General features: G+C 35.1%; 1 protein-coding gene across 3 annotated transcripts in view; it reads left to right on the plus strand.

The window, feature by feature from the left end:
* Positions 1-19768, plus strand: part of SNX25 (sorting nexin 25) — a 271192-nt gene that overhangs the window by 175621 nt on the left and 75803 nt on the right. For all 3 annotated transcript variants that reach the window (XM_031943724.1, XM_031943723.1, XM_031943725.1), the window contains exon 7: positions 11444-11625. In XM_031943724.1, the coding sequence (XP_031799584.1) occupies positions 11444-11625 (182 nt within the window). The remainder of the gene's footprint in view (positions 1-11443; positions 11626-19768) is intronic.

Below are 19768 nucleotides of genomic sequence, written 5' to 3' on the forward strand. Positions count from 1 at the left end.
TGTAATTTTGCTCATATAATTCCTGACTTCCATTTGGTAGATAGATTCCCAAATATTTTATGCTATTGACAGTTATTTTGAATGGAATTTCTCTTTGTATCTCTTGCTGTTGGATTTTGTTGGTGATGTATAAAAATGCTGAGGATTTATGGGGATTTATTTTATATCCTGCAACTTTGTTAAAGTTATGAATTATTTCTAATAGCTTTTTAGTAGTATCTCTGGTTTTCTCCAAGTATACCATCATATCATCTGCAAAGAGTGATAGTTTGGTTTCCTCATTACCCACTCTAATTCCTTTAATCTCTTTCTCGACTCTTATTGCCGAGGCTAGCGTTTCTAATAAAATATTGAATAATAATGGTGATAGTAGGCAACCCTGTTTCACTCCTGATCTTACTGGGAAAAGTTCCAATTAATCCCCATTACATATGATGCTTACTGATGATTTTAAATATATGCTTCTGACTAAGGAAAAGTCAATTTATTCCTATCCTCTCAAGTGTTTTTATTAGGAATGGATGTTGGATTTTATCAAATGCTTTTTCTGCATCTATTGAAATGATCATATGGTTTTTGTTAATTTGGTTATTGATATAATCAATTATGCTAATAGTTTTCCTAATATTGAACCAGCCCTGCATTGCTGGTATAAATCCTAGTTGGCCATAGTGTATTATCCTGGGGATGATTTTCTGTAAACTTTTTGCTATTATTTTATTTAAGATTTTAGCATCAACATTCATTAGGGAGATTGATCTATAATTTTCTTTCTCTGTTTTCAACCTACCTGGTTTAGGTATCAGTACCATGTCTATGTCATAAAAGGAATTTGGTAGGACTCCTTCAATCCTTATTTTTTCAAATAGTTTATATAGCATTAGAATTCATTGTTCTTTAAATATTTGGTAGAATTCACATGTAAATCCATCTGGTCCTGGGGATTTTTTCTTAGGGAGTTGGTTAATAGCTTGTTCTATTTCTTTTTCTAACATGGATTGTTTAGTCTATTTACTTCTTCCTCTGTTAATCCGGCCAAGCTATATTTTTGAAGGGATTCTTCCATTTCATTTAAATTATATATTATTTCATTTAAATTATATATATATATTTCATTTAAATTATATATTATATCAATTTCATATATTTTATATATTATATAAATATTTTATATTTATATAATATATATTATATAAAAATAAATATATATTTATATATTATTTAAATTATATATTATATATTATAAAAATTAAATCTTTAAAATATTAAATTTAAATTATTATTTAAATTATCATTTAAATTAAATTATTTAAATTATATATAATTATAAATAATTTTCCTCATAATTTCTGTATTCCTTTCCACTTAGCTTACTCCTTCCCTTTTCACTTTTCCCCTCCCACTTTTCAATGAGGTGGAAGAAGTTTCACCATAAATCGAATATGTCTAATATTTTTCTCTTTAAGCCAATTCTAACGAGACTAGAGTATGATACATATTATGTTCACCCCCCTCCATTCATTCTCTCAGATATAATAGGTTTCATTTGCCTCATTATGAGATGTAGTACCCCCACTGTACCCTTTTTCTGATACAATTTCCTTTCCACCTCTAGTTTTTAAAACAAATTATACATGTGTTCTTTATATATCTTTATAGCAGAAATATAGTTCCCAAGATTTCTTTTTACCTTTTTAGGTATCTCTTGCATTCTATATTTGGAGATCAAAGTTTTTATTTAGTTCTGTTGTTTTTTTTTTTTATCAGAAATAGATGAAATTCAAATGAATTATGTTTGTCCATCTTCTTCCTTGGGGAAAAATAAATGCTTATTTTGGCTGGGTAGGTTATTTTTGGCTGCATACCAAAATCTTTAGCTTTTTGGAATATTAGATTCCAGGCCCTTTTATCCTTTAATGTGGACTCTGCTAGATCCTGGGTAATCCTTATTGTGGCTCCTTTATATTTGAATTGATTTTTTCTAGCAGCTTGTAATATCTTTTATTTGGTTTGGAACAGTATACTTGAAACAAGGATACTTACAAGATGTTAACTCTGTGGAATTGATGAGATAACGGTTCTCTAGTTTACATACACTTAGTACTTAGCATGGTGACATAATAGTTCTCTAGTTCACACATACTTAGTGTGCTATAATGATGTAATTATACTGAGGTATTTAAGGGCTGAGAGGACTAAAAATAAGACATTCCATCTTTGACCATCCTCCTGGTGGCTCTCCTGCCTCCTGCACTCCTCTGCTAAGATCAAGGCTGGTCCTGAGATCCTCCAGAGAGCTATTTTGGACAGTACGTTTTGGCGCCCAAATAGGGACTCCAGAAGGCCACTACACTTTTCATTATACTAAGATCTTTTTCATAAGGAGATCTTACATGAAATATGTGCAAGATGTTAATGAATTTTAGAATCATGCTTCTGGAGTTGAAGGCAATTTAGGAATTATCTTTTCCAACTCACCCATTTTACAGATGAGCAAACTGAGGCCATACTAGTTAAAAATCAATTGACCAAGTTCACACATGGCATAAGTTGCAAAGCCTAAATTCTAACCAAGTTCTCTTATTCTAAATCCAGCATTCTTTCTATGGAGATAATGATCTTGATGACCTAAGCAAATTAAAGAGGTAGGACATAGTAATAGTTTCCCATTTTATAGAGTGTTTTATACTTTTCCAGTTACTTTCTTTGCAGTAATCATGTGAGGTAGCAAATGTGGCTATTCCTATTTTACAGTTAAAGAAATTAGAGTTCATTGACTAGAAGTGATTGACTCATATGATCTATCAAAGAGAGAATACTCTAGGCTCTGACAAAACAGTTACCTTGTATTTATTTATTTTTATTTTTTTATATGCTTGTCTACATATTGTCTATCATGATGGAATATAATCTTCCTGAAAACAGGGGTTGTTTCATTTTTGTCTTTGTATACTTAGTACAGTGCCTGGCACATTTGTTATTCAATCATTCAGTTATATCTGTTTCTATATGTCCCCATGGACAGTTCAGGGGTTTTCTTGGCAAAGATACTAGAGCAGTTTGCCATCTCCTTCATTAGTGAGTTTGTATTTATTCTACAAGTGACAGACTAAGGAAAATAGGGGCACATATTTTGAGTAGGAGAATAATAGAGAAATTGGGGGAAAGTGATAAAGTTCTAACATCTCCTACTTGTATCTAGTTATCTATTTGGATAGAAGTATCACTAATATTAGTTACTTGAGGAAAACTATCATCTTTATAGTATATGCATTGATTTTGTTTCTTTGAAGTTTTTGAATTAGAAATTTAATGTTATTGGTTGATATAAATTTCATTTCTGTGATTTTACTAAATCTTGTATTCATATCTTAATAAATTTTAAATGCTAATAAAGATTGAGTTACATGAAAAAAAATTTGCTCAGGGTCACACAACTACTAAGTATTTGAGGCTGAATTTGAACTCATATCTTCCTAATCAATTAGGTAGCACAATGGATAGTGTTCTGGGCTGGGAGTCAGAGTCATTTTTCAGTTATGATCAACTTTTCATGACCCTATTTTAGGTTTTCTTGGCAAAGATACTAGAGTGGTTTGTCATTTTTTTGCCCAGATTATTTTATAGATAAGGAAACTGAGGCAAACAGTGTGAAGTGACTTGTCCAAAGTCACACAATCTAGGAAGTATCTGAGGTCACATTTGAACTTATGCCTTCCTGTGCTGGGCCTGGAGTCAGGAAGATGACACCTCTTCTTGAGTCATAATCTCAAATGGGGTCATGAAGAGTGAGGCAGGATTGAAATGACTTGCTAACCATAGGCCCAATGCTCTGTCCTCTGTGCCTGCTTGTTGAATGATTAATGTTGCATACAGTATATTCCACTAAATCATTGTATATCCTTTCGAACTGAAAGCTACTTGGGGTGGAAAATATAATTTTTGATATAATTTAATGAACAAACTAAAATTATATGTTGTCATTCCTTTTTAACAGGTATATTAGAAAAATGTCTCCATTTTGAGATCCCTTTGATAGAAGTTATAGAAGTAATATTTTAGATTAAGAAACAAATCATCCATTGTGAACACTAGGCCTATCTATTGTCTGTCTCATTCTAAATTATACAATTTCTTTCTCACCTCCTTTCATTCTCTTCATACTTGTACATTTCAATTTAGCTCCTAATAAAATATGGAATAATGTCTTTGACTTTATTTGGTTTCCATTCATATGAAATAGAAAAGTGTAATTTTTTTACTTGGGTATTTAAAGCATTTATCTTGAGAAAAAAAAATTCCATTTTCTGTCTTTTAAAAGAACACACAAGCCTCAGATTCAAACATAATATTTAGTGTCAAGACAGCTTTTGGAAATGGTTGTCAATAGTTTTGGAGAATTTTATGATTTTCAGTAAACCCCCAAAGATTGCCACTGACCTTTGTCTTAAAAATTCAAGGGCTGTTTCGGAGAATAGGTTTTTAAGTTGTCCCAAAGTAAACATATACCTATTCACTGAACTCTTATAGTGTAGGAGTTTAGTGTAAAATTTCTGACATCATATTTACAGGAAGCACTTAACACCATCACTGTTGATTTAAGTATAAGGGTAAAATTTCCCAATGGTCTATTCTGCTTCCCACCCAAACTCTTGAAATCCATCTTGAGAGCCTTGAGTGCAGTGATGGAGGCTTGCCAGTCAACTTCATCCTCACTGTGCTCCAGGACCTTTCTCAGTACTTCAAATTCTTCTAAGCTGTTGGAAGTTGAAGAAGGCTTTATGACAAGAGCCTGGGGGCTCTGTAACAGACCTTATTAGGAGTCTCATTTGTCTCCTATTGGAAACTCCTAGGATATGATTTAGTCTTGGAATTCTATGGAGTAAAGTACGAAGAGGAAAATAGTCTATTATTGAATTTTTTTCTAAGTATAAAATACAGTGATAGTTCAGTTGAACTATGATGTGATGTTCACATCGAATTTCTGATAAAAAGATACAAGCCTGCCTTGTTTTATTGCACATCACTTTATTTAAATGCTTCACCGATATAATCTTTTTTACAAATTGAAGGTTTTCTATTGGTGTCATTTTTTCAATAGCATGTGCTCACATTGTGTCTCTGTGTCACATTTTGGTAATTCTCACAATATTTCAAACATTTTCATTATTATTATATTTCTTATGGTGATCTATGATCGGTGGTATTTGATGATACTGTTGTAATTGTTTGTGCCACAAACCACTTCTAGATAAGATAGCAAATTTAAGTGATAAACATTGTGTATGTGTTGACTCTTCCACTAACTGCTCTCTCCCCTATCTTTCTCCCTCTCTTTGGACCTTCCTCCACTCTGAGACACAATAGTGAAACTGACTAATTAATAGCCCTGCTGTGGCCTTTAAGTGAAATCAGTTGATGTGGCAAACTTCCCTATTGTCTTATTTTAAGAAATTGCCACAGCCACCCTAACCTTCAGCAACTTCTGCCTTGCTCAGTCATCAGCCATCAACTGGGAGGCAAGACCCTACATCTGCAAAACTATTGCAACTTACTGAAAGTTCAGGTGATGATTAAGATTTTTTTAGCCATAAAGTACTTTTAAATTAAGGTATGTACATTGGTATTTTTAGACACAATGCTATTGCACACTTAATAGACTACAGTATAGTTTAAACATAACTTTTATATATACTGGGAAACCAAAACATGTTGGAATCCTTACAAAGTGTTAACTCATTAGAGTTGATAGAGACAATAGTTATCTAATTTAGCCTGGTTCAGTATGATTGATCTGATCCTACGAGGAAATGTTATGGGCCAGAACTTGAAACAAGGTACTAAGTGAAATTGAGGAGACAATGTTTAAATCTAATTTAGCATTGATTTAATCCTACAACAAATAATGGTTTCCCAGTGATATAATGATTGGTGTGTACTCAGTAAATAGCACATAAGCAAGAAGCTCTCAGGGCCAAAGAGCACTCTGGGAGATACAGAAGCCCACAAGCCTACTCTCACAGGCGAAGTCAGATTCGTTCCATCTTCCACCTTTTTTGTGCTGGCTGGAGTCTGAAGAAAGCAGAGGCAAAGGACAAGCTGCAAGAGCTCTTGGAACCAAGCAGAGAGATAGGCCTCTAAGAAAGCTAACCGGGCCCAAGGAAGGAGATAAGAAATAAACATTTGGATTTTATCAGCTAACTGTGTTTGAAGTGATTATTGATCTGAACTGAAACTAAGGCTGCCTCAGAAAACCTCCCCAAGAAACCTGCTTCCAGAGAGAACCATTATATTTTAAAGAAGAGAACACCACAAAAACATTCATGTAACTCACTCTATTGTGGTGTTAGCTGTATTGCAGTGGTCTAGAACTAAACTTGCAATATCTCCCAGTGTTTATACTTTATTTTATAATTTGTTACTTTATAATAACTATTTACAAAATAGATTTAATGATATCATTTTGTTTTTTATTAATAATAGCTAACAATCATATAGGGCATTAGTTTAAAGCAATTTATAATGGATGATCTGCTAGGATTCATGCAATGAGAGAGAAGGTACAGAGGCAACTTAAATTTTTGTGTGAATTCTAGGAGCCGGAGATGTGTTTTAGCCATGGTAGAAGAACCCATACTGTAGCCTAGAGAGGAATGAAGATATTGCTGGCCCAAATACCGTCTGTCCTACTCCTAAATCAAACCTTGTCTTTATAACGATGTGGCATAGTGACCATTTCTGATAGTGTAAATAACAATCTGTTCTGGTAGTCTCCTGTTTCTCTACCAAGAAGACAGAATTATGAGTGGTTGCGTTTTCTGATGTGATTATTATTTAATTCTTCATTTACTCTGAGTTCAGTTTTCTTTTCAAAAGCTTTTTCATTTACCCTGTTGTAGTGCATATTGGTTTTTTGCTACAACTTATTTTACTCTGCAGTAGTTCAAAAACATGTTCTCATGTTTCTCTGAAAGTCTCATTGTTCTCACTTCTTGTTCTACAATAATATTCTATTACATCCAACACCATATTTTTTCCCCAACTTTGTTTCCAGTTTTTGGCTACCACAAAATATTAGAATTTATATTTCTGCCTCTTATCTTTTTGCTATATATGTATAATATAGTAATGAAATTACTGATCAAAGGGTATGAACAATTTCATTTGAATTCTTACCTAATTCCAAATTGATGTCCAGAAGGCTTCAACTAATTAATAGCTATTACAACAATTTATTTATATGCCTGTCTGCCCACAGCCCTTCCAACATGGACTGCTTCTATTTTATCCTGTCTTTGTCAGTTTGTAGGATATGAAACATAATTTCAGAGTTGTTTAATGTGTTTATTTCTTTCTTTTCATTATTAGGAGCAATTTTCATCTGACCACTTAGAGTCTGCAGTTCTTTTAAAAGCTGTTCATATCCTTTGATCTATTATTTCTCTGTAGCTATCATGGTAAATGTAGAAATTGATACTGTTGTTCAGTTGTTTTCAGCATGTCCTACTCTTTGTGAACCTTTTGGGGTTTTTTTGGCAAAGATACTAGAGTGGTTTGCCATTTCTTTCTCCTACTCATTTTACAGATGACGAAACTGTGGCAAACAGGATGAAGTGACTTGCCCAAGGTCACACAGCTAGTAAGTGTCTGAGGTCAAATTTGAACTCAGGAAGACAAGTCTTTCTGAATTCATTCTTGGCACTCTATACTCTATAGTGCCACCTAACTGTCTTAGAAATGGATAGTTGTCCTTTGTGTTTTTTTTTTTTTTAAACAATTCCTCATGTCATCATTTAATTCCCCTTCTCTCCTCAAATAAAGGATACATCTCTGCTCTCTGAGCTATTTGGACCTAAATTTTTCTCTTAAAAATTTCCAATGATCTTCTATAATGGCATTTCTAAACCGATTATTGTTTTCCATACTTTAATAATCAGAAATCTTTTCCTGAATGTATTTGTCTCTTTATATTTCAGCCCATTATCCTTTTCTGACAAAATCATAGAATTTCAGATGTCCAAGGGATTTCATAGATCCACTAGTGCCCTCCAGACTTGATCAGTGTGATTGGGTTCTGGACTTAGTATCATTAAGACCCGAGTTCAAATCCCACTTAATTGACTTCTCTGTGCCTTTGTTTTCTCATTTGTAAAATAAGAGATGTTGAACACAATGGTCTTTAAGATCTCTTGTAACTCTAAATTTGTGATCACATTATCCCTAACAAAATACTTCCCCAATCTACCCCTAAATCCCCCCCAATTTAGAGGCAATCGTTGCCTTCCAAAGGTATTATTGAATAGCCCAGAATATTCAAGTTTTTTTCATTAAATGCCAGCCCCCATGTATTGTTTGGGAGGTAGACAGAACATGCCCAGTCTCTGAAAATAAAACTAGAAGACAGCTACCAAAACTTTGCCTGATTTTTTTTTTTCTCCAATTTCTTCAAATAATCCATGTGGATTGGATGATTTCTGGTCCTCTTCTCATCCTGGTTTCCATCTCAGCTCTAGGCTGCTTTTGTTTTCTGACATCTGTCCTCAGTAGAATCAAAATTGTATCAGGTAGAGGGAAAATACATCAAGATACTTGTCATTTTCTTTGGATTATTTCACCCTACTTATTTTTATCCTCAGACTTGCTTTAGGAAGTCATTGCCTTGGCGCACTGTCCACCAGATCTGCCTTCCTAAGCCGGATTAAGCATTCTGCATTCAAAAGGGTTTTAACAATGCACATTACTATGGGTTCCATTTACCTTGAATCCTTAAGACCCTATAGAACAACTGTAGAGTGAATTGGGTTTGAGCTCAGTGATAATGTCATGTAAAGTGTGGTTGTGCACACGTTCTCTGACACTCTTCCCGACATGTGGATATTTCTCAGCTGAATGGGTTTTAAGGTTACAAAGCAGCGTATTCATTGGGATCACTGGATTTGCCAGGATTTTCACTAGTCAGAAATATGGGCGGGCAGGGTACCATGGTAGGCATTCACTGCCGAACGCAGGATTAATTTTCCAAGGCAAAAATACATGGAATTGTCTGAGCTACAAGCTGCTCTTTTGGGGAGAGCAAGAAGCTTTGTGACCCAACAATAGTATTGTATTGCTCATTAACAAACAGAGCAGATTCACAGGAGCCCTCTATATTCAAAGCCCTCCAACCCGAGAACATTCTCCTTAACTCTGCAGCTGGGTTATGGGATCTTTTCCTTTTTTCCCTCCCTCCTCCTTTTATAAAGCTGCTTCTGGTCTTTATTCTTATAGAAGAGATTTTAAGCCTTCCTTGGGAAAAGAGGAATATAGGTGATGAAAACGGGTGCCCTTTCCCCCTACACTCCCAGATATTCCCTGTTCTGAATTGAAATCTTGTCTGCATGCTCACCACAGGGAATATTTGGCACTGAGCTTAAAACTGAAGTCTAGCTTGTTTACATTTTGTGAAATTTAACTTGGTCTGAATGCCATCCATGAAATAGAATTTGAGATTTTGAGGAGAGGAAATTTCTGGGTACTCCTTCTCCAATGATCTCTAGTGACAGTATGCATGAACACACAGATCTCAGATAACACTGAAGTTGGGGCTGGATTCATGGAATTGGCTCTCTGATTTTTGAAAAGGCTAAGGTTTTTGTTTTGTCTGAAAGGTGGAGGCTGAAGGTTATAGATTGTTTTATCAGTGTCTATCAGCCAGATATTCCAAAAGTTGAGAAACTGATGTAGATTTGAAAGAATGTACTTCAGGCAGCTAGGTGAAGTGAACATCAAGTCCTGGAATCAGGAAGTCCTGAGTTCAAATCCAGCCTCAGAAGCTTATTAATTGGGAAAGTCACTTAACTCTGATTGCTTCTCCCCGCAAAAAAAAAAAAAACCCAGAAAAAGAAAGAAAGTGCTTTACTAGTATACTTCTGGTCATGGCAGGTCATCCAGTGACCTAAGCACCACTCATGAACTTCTTTTGGAGGTGAGAGGAAGGAGAAGAAAAACTGGACCACAAGGTTTTTCAAGGGTCAATGTTGAAAAATTATTCTTGCATATATTTTGAAAATAAAAAAAAACTTCAATAAAAAAAGGAAAAGAAAAAAAAATACTATGCTCAGTTTTTCCTGGGGTTGATTCCCCAAGGAGTCTGAAGAACATATTCTGAGCATATGACCAAATAATTACCAGCGTGACAGTGAGACCAAGTTCTGACACAAATAAATGAAATCTCAGCTTCCTCAGAAAAATTTAGACCCTGAATGAGGGAGCAGCTCTTTTATATAGTTTTGGGGAGTATAGGACAAAGAATAGGTCTTCATAGGCAGGACACAAATTATAATTGGTTAAAAGAACTCTACATCAAAAATGGCAAAATCAATGTGATTGGTTTCAGAGCTGGGGGCAACTAGATGGCATAGTGAATGTCATGCCAGGTCTGGAGTTAGGAAAACTTAATTTCATGAGTTTAAATCCAGACTCAGATATTAACTAGCTGTATGATCTTGGTTAAGTCTCTTTGTCTCATTTTCCTCATCTATCACATGAGCTGGAGAGGGAAATAGAAACCCACTCCAGTGTCTTTGCCAAGAAAACCCAAATAGGGGATCATGAAATCTCAGACACAACTGAACAACATTAACAGAATTGAGGTATGGGGGAGGATACGATTGGTTGGAAATTGGAAATGGGGGGCTGGCAACAACCTTCTTCTTCCCTTCTCTGACTAAGAACTGTTCATTGTTTGAGTCCACCTGCATCCCTCAAGAATAACAAATTTTCTTGAAGCAAGAATAGAACAGTAATTAGCAAGAGAACTGGATTTCTAAACTTAACTTGTAACAGGCCAGCTGAATTTCTGAACTAATTAGTTCAGATGCAAAGTACCATGACTTAGGCAGTGACAGGACAAAATCAATTAATTGTAAATAGGATCAATTTTTTAAAATCCAGTAATTTTACTAGAAATATTTAAAGCTGCAATTTACAGTGTTAGACTCAGCCACTTAATTCCAGAGAGTCAGAGCTATTAAAGTTCATTGTTTCAACAACTAAGGAAAAATATTTCCAAGTTGGCATTTTGCTTCCTTTGAATAAAGGCCTTGAAGTGGATCCTTAGTCAGAGGACAAGTGTATCTAAATTTAGAGAGGGTTATAATTTTAAAAATAATAATAATTGACCACTAGGAGAAGATTATTTTTGTCTACAGTAATTGCTGAAAACTGCCCAGTAAGGCGTGGAGGGTTTCTGATATAGAACTAGCATTTAGCAAATGTTAAGATTCTTGAAGTATCAAATTATCTTGTTGGATGAATTCATGGTAGCTGAGGGAATCAGAAGTGAATGTGATTTTGAAATGCTGAGTCTGCCTGCCTGTATGTGTGTGAGCTGGTGATACTCTGCAGTTTGTTCATTGCTCCAATGTCTCCCTTAACTGGATGCTATCTGTTGCTCCACCAACAGGCAAAGAGACTGCTGCGATGAAAGCTGATCTCCTGAGAGCCAGGAATATGAAAAGATACATTAACCAGTTGACTGTGGCCAAGAAACAGTGTGAGAAAAGAATTCGACTTCTGGGAGGACCTGCTTATGATCAGCAAGAAGATGGGGTCTCAGATGAAGGAGAAGGGCCTCAGAGCCAGAAGGTAAAACTTTGATTGTTCTCAATATTTATGTGTGTCCCATTTCACTTTCAGGTGGTTATGAACACAGTTATCATTTAGACATAGAACACAACATAGAAATTCTGAATCCCACATTTTTCCTTTGACCCAAATGTCACCATTGCCTGTCTTCCCCCATTTCTGATGAAGAAGCAGGTGTGATGACATTTTATGTACATTTTCCTTTCACTGTTCCTCTTTGTGGATCACAAATATCAATATACCCCCAAGCAGTCCTTAGCTTGCAAAAGTGGCCCAACCAGTGGAGATATATTGATTCTAATTGGTAACAAGTCAATTTCCTGAGAGTCAAGAATGTGAAAAGGAGCATTAACTAGATGCCTGTGACAACAGGTAGGAAAAGAGAAGAGAGCTTATTTGGGATATTTGGGTTTGAGGCTAAAAATGACAATTTAAAGTCTTTGGAGCCATACAACCCAATTATAAGTAGGGGACCTCATAGACAGGTTGTTTACTCTCTTATCTGATTGTTATTTATATAGTCAAGATCCTCTTTCTGCCATGTCTGTGTGACATATGGACAGAAAAATCCATCAAGGGATGCTTGGTTGTGCATTTATTGTTCTTATTACTAGGGGATGGGACAAGGATACTCAAAAGTATTTAACTTTTTATATGTCATGAATCCCTTTGGCAATCTGAGGAAGTCTGTCGACCCCTCCTCAGGATCATATTTTTAAATATATGGAATAAAATGTACAAGATTACAAAGGAAATACATCATATCAAAATACAGTTATCAACATTCTCCAATTGATAAATGGTTAAATGATATGAACAGACAATTTTCAGATAATTAAAGGCATTTATAGTTATATGAAAAATGCTCTAAATCACTATTGATTAGAGAAATACAAATTAAAACAATCCTGAAGTATTACCTCACACCCCTCAAATTGGCTGAGATGACAGTAAAGTGTTGGAATCCTATGTCAACTCAACTTGAAACAAGGTGAAAAGGGAAAAGAAACACCAACATTTTGGTGGAACCAATGATAAACGTTGGAGGGGATATGGAAATTGTGAAATGATCCAACCATTCTGGAGAGCAATTTGAAACTACATCCAAAGGGCTATGTGTCCCAAGGAAATCATAAAGGAGGGAAAATGACCCACATATGCAAAAATGTTTATAGCAGCTCTTTTTGTGGTAGTAAAGAATTGGAAAAGTAGTCGATGCCCATCAATTGGGGAATGGCTGAACAAGTTGTGATACATGAAGGTAATAGAATATTATTGTTCTATAAAAAATGATGAATAAGCTGATTAGAAAGGCCTGGAAAGATTTACATGAGTTGATGCTGAGTGAAACAAGCAGAACTTGGAATACATTATACACAATAACAGCAAGAATGTGTGTTGATCAATTATGAAAGGCTTGGTTCTTCTCAGTAGTTCAGTGATCCAAAGCAATCCCAATAGACTTTGGACAAAAAATGCCATCTGCATCTAGAAAAAGAAGTAAGGAGACTGAATGTAAATCAACACATGCTATGTTTACACCTTTTCTGTTTTTTTTTAATCTTTCCCATGGTTTTTCCCTTTTGTTCTGTTTCTTCTCTCCCAACATGATTCATAAAACAATGTGTATTAAAAATAAACAAAAAATACAGTTGCCAAAGTATTTTAAAATATTTCCTCTAATATTAAAGTAAATGGGAAAACTGAGAAGCAGTTGATACTGTTTTCTTAAAGCACTATATAGAATTTTGGCATTTTTGAGCTCAAGTTCTATCTTCGCTTTTATCTTTGTATTTTTAACATTCATCACAATGTTTGACTTAGTAGATAATTATTGAATGAATGAATGTTGTTGATCTGGCATTGTCAATAGAGCAGAGTGAATAGAGTATTGGGCCTGGAGTCAGGCAGACCCAAGTTCAAATCCAGTTTCAGACTATACTGGCTTTATGACTCTGGGCAAGTTACTTAACCATTATCTGCTTCAGTTTTTTCAGCTATACAATAGGGATAATAATAGCATCCACCTTCCAGGGGTGTTATATAAAAGATCAAATGAGGTAATATTTAAGTGCTTAGTAGAGAGTGTCTGCACATAGTAAGTTCTATTTAAATACTTATTCCTTTCCTGCTCCCTTTTGTCTCTTGTCCCTTGGTTTCTTTCCTAGGGAGACTGGCAAAGATGGTAGTTTGCTATTGAAAAGGTCAAGAAATCAATTGATTTGTTTGGGGGATTGCAGTGAAAAGTGTTTGGAGCCTGAGATGACAGGCAAAATCATTCTGGCAGTGCTTTTAATCTGCTTGTACTTGACCCAGTGAACTCATCAATTTCTTGATTTAAGAGCTTGAAAATCTGTGATATAAGTGCAGTGGATCAACCCTGGATATATTTTTGTACACTGGGAAACAAAAGTACTTTAGTTCAAAAAGAAGTAAAGGATTCTGTTCCACAAGTGCTAGTTTTAGGAGAGTTCTACATTAGCTAATAGCTAATGACACATGAAAATGGGAAGTAGAGAAGCAGATGGGTAGGGATGCTTCCAACATCATCTGAATAAATTTTTTTTTCATGTAGTCAGTTATATGACCATATTAATTGACCTTGGAGGCTAACACAGTCATTTTCTCTTTTCCTTTATCTAAGTATTTTTAAACTATATTAAATTCTTTAGTAAGCATATCACAAATGTTTCCTTATTTAATTAGAAGAAAGCCCTTTTAAAATTATAAACTCATAAGATTTGATGCTGAATGGGATCCCTTGAGGGGGCATATTGACTTAGAGAATCACATATAGTCCTAATATTTGTTTTTTATTTTATTTGTATTAATTTGTAAAAATAATTCCCAGTGACATTTTTGAATAGTATTTTATTTTTCCAAATACATGTAAAGAAAGTTTTCAACATTGATTGCTGTGTTCCAACTTTGTATTCCAAATCTTTCTCCCTCCCTCCCTAATCTCTCCCTCCCCAAGACTGCAAGCAATCTGATACAAGTTAAACATGTGCAATTCTTTTAAATATATTTCCATATTTGTCATGTTGTACAAGAAAAATGAGATCAAAAGGGGGGAAAACATAAAAAAAAACAAACCCAGGCAAACAAACAAACAACAACCAAAAAAAGGTGAAAAAACTATGCTTTGATCCACAGTCACTCCCCATTTTCTCTCTGGATGCAGATGGCATTTTTTATTTACATTTTATTCTTATTTGGGCCATACTCAGGAATCATGTGGGCTGCACAAGGCAGCTGCATGTGTGACATTTCTGGACTAGATATCCTGGACTCTTTTTCCACTATAACCCATTGCCCTTATTATATGTTTCACACATATACAATGAGTTAGTTTTGCATAAAGGAAAACCATCTGTACTTCCATTATCAGGCTGATTATGTCCCTAGTACCTTGAGAGACACATCATGACTTACTGGATGGAGAGCTTGTATTGAAACCAAGAAGACCTGTGACCACTTGTGAGACATACTGATTGCTCTGAGCCAGTTGTTTGACCTCAACAGTATCTTTATGGTTCAGAGATGTTGCTGCTTTGCATGGATTGAAAGTGTTTCCTCACATAGGTGTTCCTTAAGCAAATGAAAGCACAAGTCTAGTCCCCATCTCCCATCCCTACTAAAGAATAACACTTGAATTTCCTCGATTAGGTTCATCAATTGAATATGACAGACAGCACATTCTTTGGCGTGGTATAGTGAAAATTCACTGGCCTAATAAACAGGCCTAAAATAATCAGATTCTGTTCCCGTTTCTCCCTTAGTTTTATGGACCCAGGTAAGTCATTGAAGGCTTGGGCTAACTAAAAATGGCATTATCAAATGTATAGTATTCAATAAGATGAGTCTCCAGAGAGTCCATGAAAATGCAAGCTATATTGTCTGGGAGCTTTTAGGCTCATAGGTTTAAAAAAAATGAAAGAGTTACTCTACAAACATAAACTCTATTAATGCAACCATGACTTGTTTGGAGTTAATTATCTTTATAAATACAGTCTTTTAGCTTTACTTGCTTTTAACCCAGTTTCTTAAAGCCAGTCCTTTGGTCCTTGCTAATATGAATTCAATTCTTCTTTTTAGAATACTATTTTATCTAAGTAGAAATGCAGGAAATGGATCCAAAGGCTCAGTCCCTCTACACTATCAAAAAAATAACTCTCTCTTCCCTCCCCCTCAGAAAAAAAATTGAAATTCATACAATGACTTTCTGTGTTTTGTATTTTGCTGTGTTTTTGATGTTTTCCTGTTGAGTCCTACCACATATATAAACAGCTCTTTTTAGGTTCAAACTTTGAGTTCTCCTATGTTGCCTGGAATGATTTCCTTAAAGTTTTTATCAGACTTATAATGGTTGATTTCTTTATTTCCTAAATTTTGCTTCACATTCATGCCAGCACTTCTATTTTTTGTCACTCTTCTCTTAATGAATGTGTTCCAAATAAAATGTTTGGCCAAGTCACTGAAGTAGCCTTGAGAAAGTGACTGTTCAAGGGGCTAGAGACAATTCAGATTTCCAAAGCAGAAACAAAAGATGAGTATTAATATGAATGATGCATGAGTGTCTGTTTCAAAGCAAAATTTGTGAATCCCATAGTTGCTGTAGTTTAAAGGGAAATTCCATAGCACATAAGCATGATCTGTGTTCACTTGGTTACTTGACGCTCAGTTGGATATACTCTTGCCTAGGTTATTGAATTCACGGTAACCTTATTTTCTTCCAGAATAGAATATAAGATCCTTGAAGCAATAAACAGTTTCATCTGTCTTTGTCTAGCACCCAGAATAGAAATTTAACAAATACTTGTGGATTGATTCCAGTTTAGTTCAAACATATATTAAGTATCTACCATGTTCAAAGCACTAGACTGGTGTGGTGAAATATAAAGTTTGGGTGAGACATTGTCTATGCCCTCATGGAGTTTCCATTGTAGAAGGACAATAAAGTACATGCAAATGATCATACTTCAAGACTTCAATGGTTCGGGACAACTAGGTGGCACAGTGGATAGAGCATCAGCTCTGAAGGACCTGAGTTCAAATCTGGTCTCAGACACTTAACACTTACTAGCTGTGTGACCCTGGATAAGTCACTTAACCCTGATTGCCTCAGCAAAAAAACAAAACAAAACAAAACAAAACACTTCAGTAGTTCCATGTTAAATCCATCCAGTGATATAGTTTAAAGCCTATTGATATTTCTTCATCCTATCAGACTCTTGTCTCTGTCCTCTCCTCATAAATTCTCCACAAAGAAGGAAATATGAGGGAGAAGGGGAGGGGAAAGTTAATGAACCTTATTCTCATTGGAATTGGCTCATGGAGAAAAACATACACACTGAATTGGATATATAGAGCAATTTGGAACTATACCCAAAGATTACAAAATCACACATATCCTTTCATTCAGCAATATCACTACTATGTCTCTATCTCAAAGAGGTAAAAACAAAAACAAAAACAAAACAAAAAGGACCCATATCTACAAAAATATCTATAGCAGCTCTTTTAGTGATGGCAAAGAATTGGAAATTGAGGTGATGTCCATCAATTGGGGAATGACTGAACATGTTTTTTGTATATGATTGTGATGGAATACCATTGTGCTATAAGAAATGAACAGGATACACTCAGAAAAATCTGGAAACATATATATGAATTTATGCAAAATAAAATGAACAAAACCAGGAGAACATTCTGTATAGTAACAGCAATATTTTATGATGATCAATTGTGAATGCCTTAAGCTATTCTCAGCTATACACTGATCCAAGACAATTCTGAAGAACTTTTGATGCTTTCCATCTCCAGAGTATGAACTGATAGAGTCTGAATGCAGATTGAAGTATACTTTTCCTTTACTTTCTTTTTTTTTGTCTGCATTTTCTTTCACAACATGACTAACATGGAAATATGTTTTGCCTAAATGCAAATTCTTTCTTTCTCAATGAGAGGGAAGGTGAGAGAAGGAAGGGGAGGATTTAGAACTCAAAAACTTTTTAAAGCAAATGTTAAAAATTGTTTTGACATAGAATTGGGGGAAAGTTAAAATATTAAATTTAAAAAGACAAATGAGGGGGAAAAATCCTCCATGGAAGAGTCCACCCCAGTTCATTAGAAGTTTCTCTGAGTTATATATTTGAATCCTCCTTGATATTTTGCTAGACACACATGATAATGTTCTTTTTTGTTTTATTTCATTTTATTTTGTATTGTTTTTCTGTTTTTCCTTTTGTTTATTGTTTCTTCAAATAAAATAAATTTGAAAAAAAAAACATAAAAAAGCTTTCCTGAGATCTTTTCCCTTAAATAGATCCCAGAAGAGCATCCAACCTGTCTATTTGTCATCCTTATATAGATTATTATAGCATACAATATTTTATAAATGGATTAGAAAGGTGCCATGCAAAGTAATACTATTTTAGTTCTCAGGGGGAGAAAGCTTTGATCAGAGAAGGCTTCCTGGAAGATGTGGTTTTTAATTATAGGCATGAATTCATTGAAGGAGAGTGTAGATAGTGAGCCACAAGTATGTATATGTATAGCAAAAGGTGTATTTAGTAACTGGAACAGAGATTAGATAAGAGTAGCATAAAATGAGGCATGTGCTGGTGTCATATTGTGGAAAGCCTTGAATGCCAGGGAAAATAGACAGAATGAAAACACTATTGAATGTTCACTGTGTCAAACAATGATAAGTACTGGGAATATAAATATAAAAGTGAGACAGTTTTTGCTCTCAAGCTCATACTCCTTTGAGAAAAGGGCACTTGGTCTTCAATGAAAAGTGGAGACATGGAAGAATTGATTGACATTCCCTTCCTTAACAATGAGAGAGCATTGACTTGATTATGGTTCCTAGAACAAGAGGTGGAAAGTGGGGAGGGAGCAGTGTGTATGTGGTAGTAAGGAGAATCTTGTAAAGTAGCAAAGTTGAGGGAAAGAAGATGGCCAGAGGGATTGGCTGAGTGAGGACTTACAAAGTCACTTTATTCAGTGGGCAAAAGGAACAGATGCTCATTTGTTAAGGACAACGCCTAAGTGTGAAACGCAGAAAGCCTGAAAAGGGTTTAAGGGGACTGTACCATCAAGGGGTGGGTCAATGCTCTGAAGCCCCCACAGCTGTGAATCATAACACACTTTAAGGAATTGCAAATCAGGCCTTACTGATGGTGCTTGTGAATTGGGAAATAAATTGGAGGCAAGAGAGAAGAGGAGAGAGGTCAGAGAAAGCAACTACCCCCCTTGTATTGTTATTCTTTCACTTGAAGGAATCTATTCTGCTGGTCAAGTAGATCCCCAGCAGTCAATAACAGGTGGCTCCTGTAACACTTATTTCTCTTGTGATGACATGTTTTTCCTACTAAGATTTGTAGTATTCCACTTGATACTTACAGATTTATGTATCAGAATTTGAGCTCTTGTTTGCTTGATGCCTACTGGATTCCATTCTTGCCAAGCTAGTCTTGGCTTCTCTAACTAGCCTTATCACATTTCTGCTTTTATCCTGCTATTTTATTTCTGCTTTTCATACTATGCAACCTCCCATGTGAACCAAATAGTCTTAGCGATCCTACTGCTGCCCTTAGTAGTTGTCTGACCCTGGGTGAGATCATTAATCCTCAATTTCCTCTTCTACCTATGGGGGAGATAATACTTAGCTAAACTACCTCCCCAGGTTGTTGTGAGGAGAGCTCTTGGAAACCTACATGTAAACACACATATATACATACACACATGCTATTATTGTTGGAGATAAATAAAATGCCTTAAGAATTGAGAACACATTTATAAGAAGGAAACATTTGGAATAAAATAATAAAGGAAGATATTGCATGCTGAGAGCAGTTCCTGCTATTGTCTCTTTCCCACACAAAACAAACCATTGATCTTACTAATTTTTTTTTCCAAGCAGCTGAGTCTTATTTAACATGGATCTGAGAGCAGCTCACTGGACTGACTTTTTTTTTTTTTTTTTTTAATAGCCTTTTATTTACAGGATATATACATGGGTAATTGGGTAACTTTACAGCATTAACAATTGCCAAACCTCTTGTTCCTATTTTTCACCTCTTACCCCCCCACCCCCTTCCCTAGATGGCAGGATGACCAGTAGATGTTAAATATA

This window comes from Sarcophilus harrisii, chromosome 6, assembly GCF_902635505.1.
Source record: "Sarcophilus harrisii chromosome 6, mSarHar1.11, whole genome shotgun sequence".
NCBI classification, from domain to species: domain Eukaryota; kingdom Metazoa; phylum Chordata; class Mammalia; order Dasyuromorphia; family Dasyuridae; genus Sarcophilus; species Sarcophilus harrisii.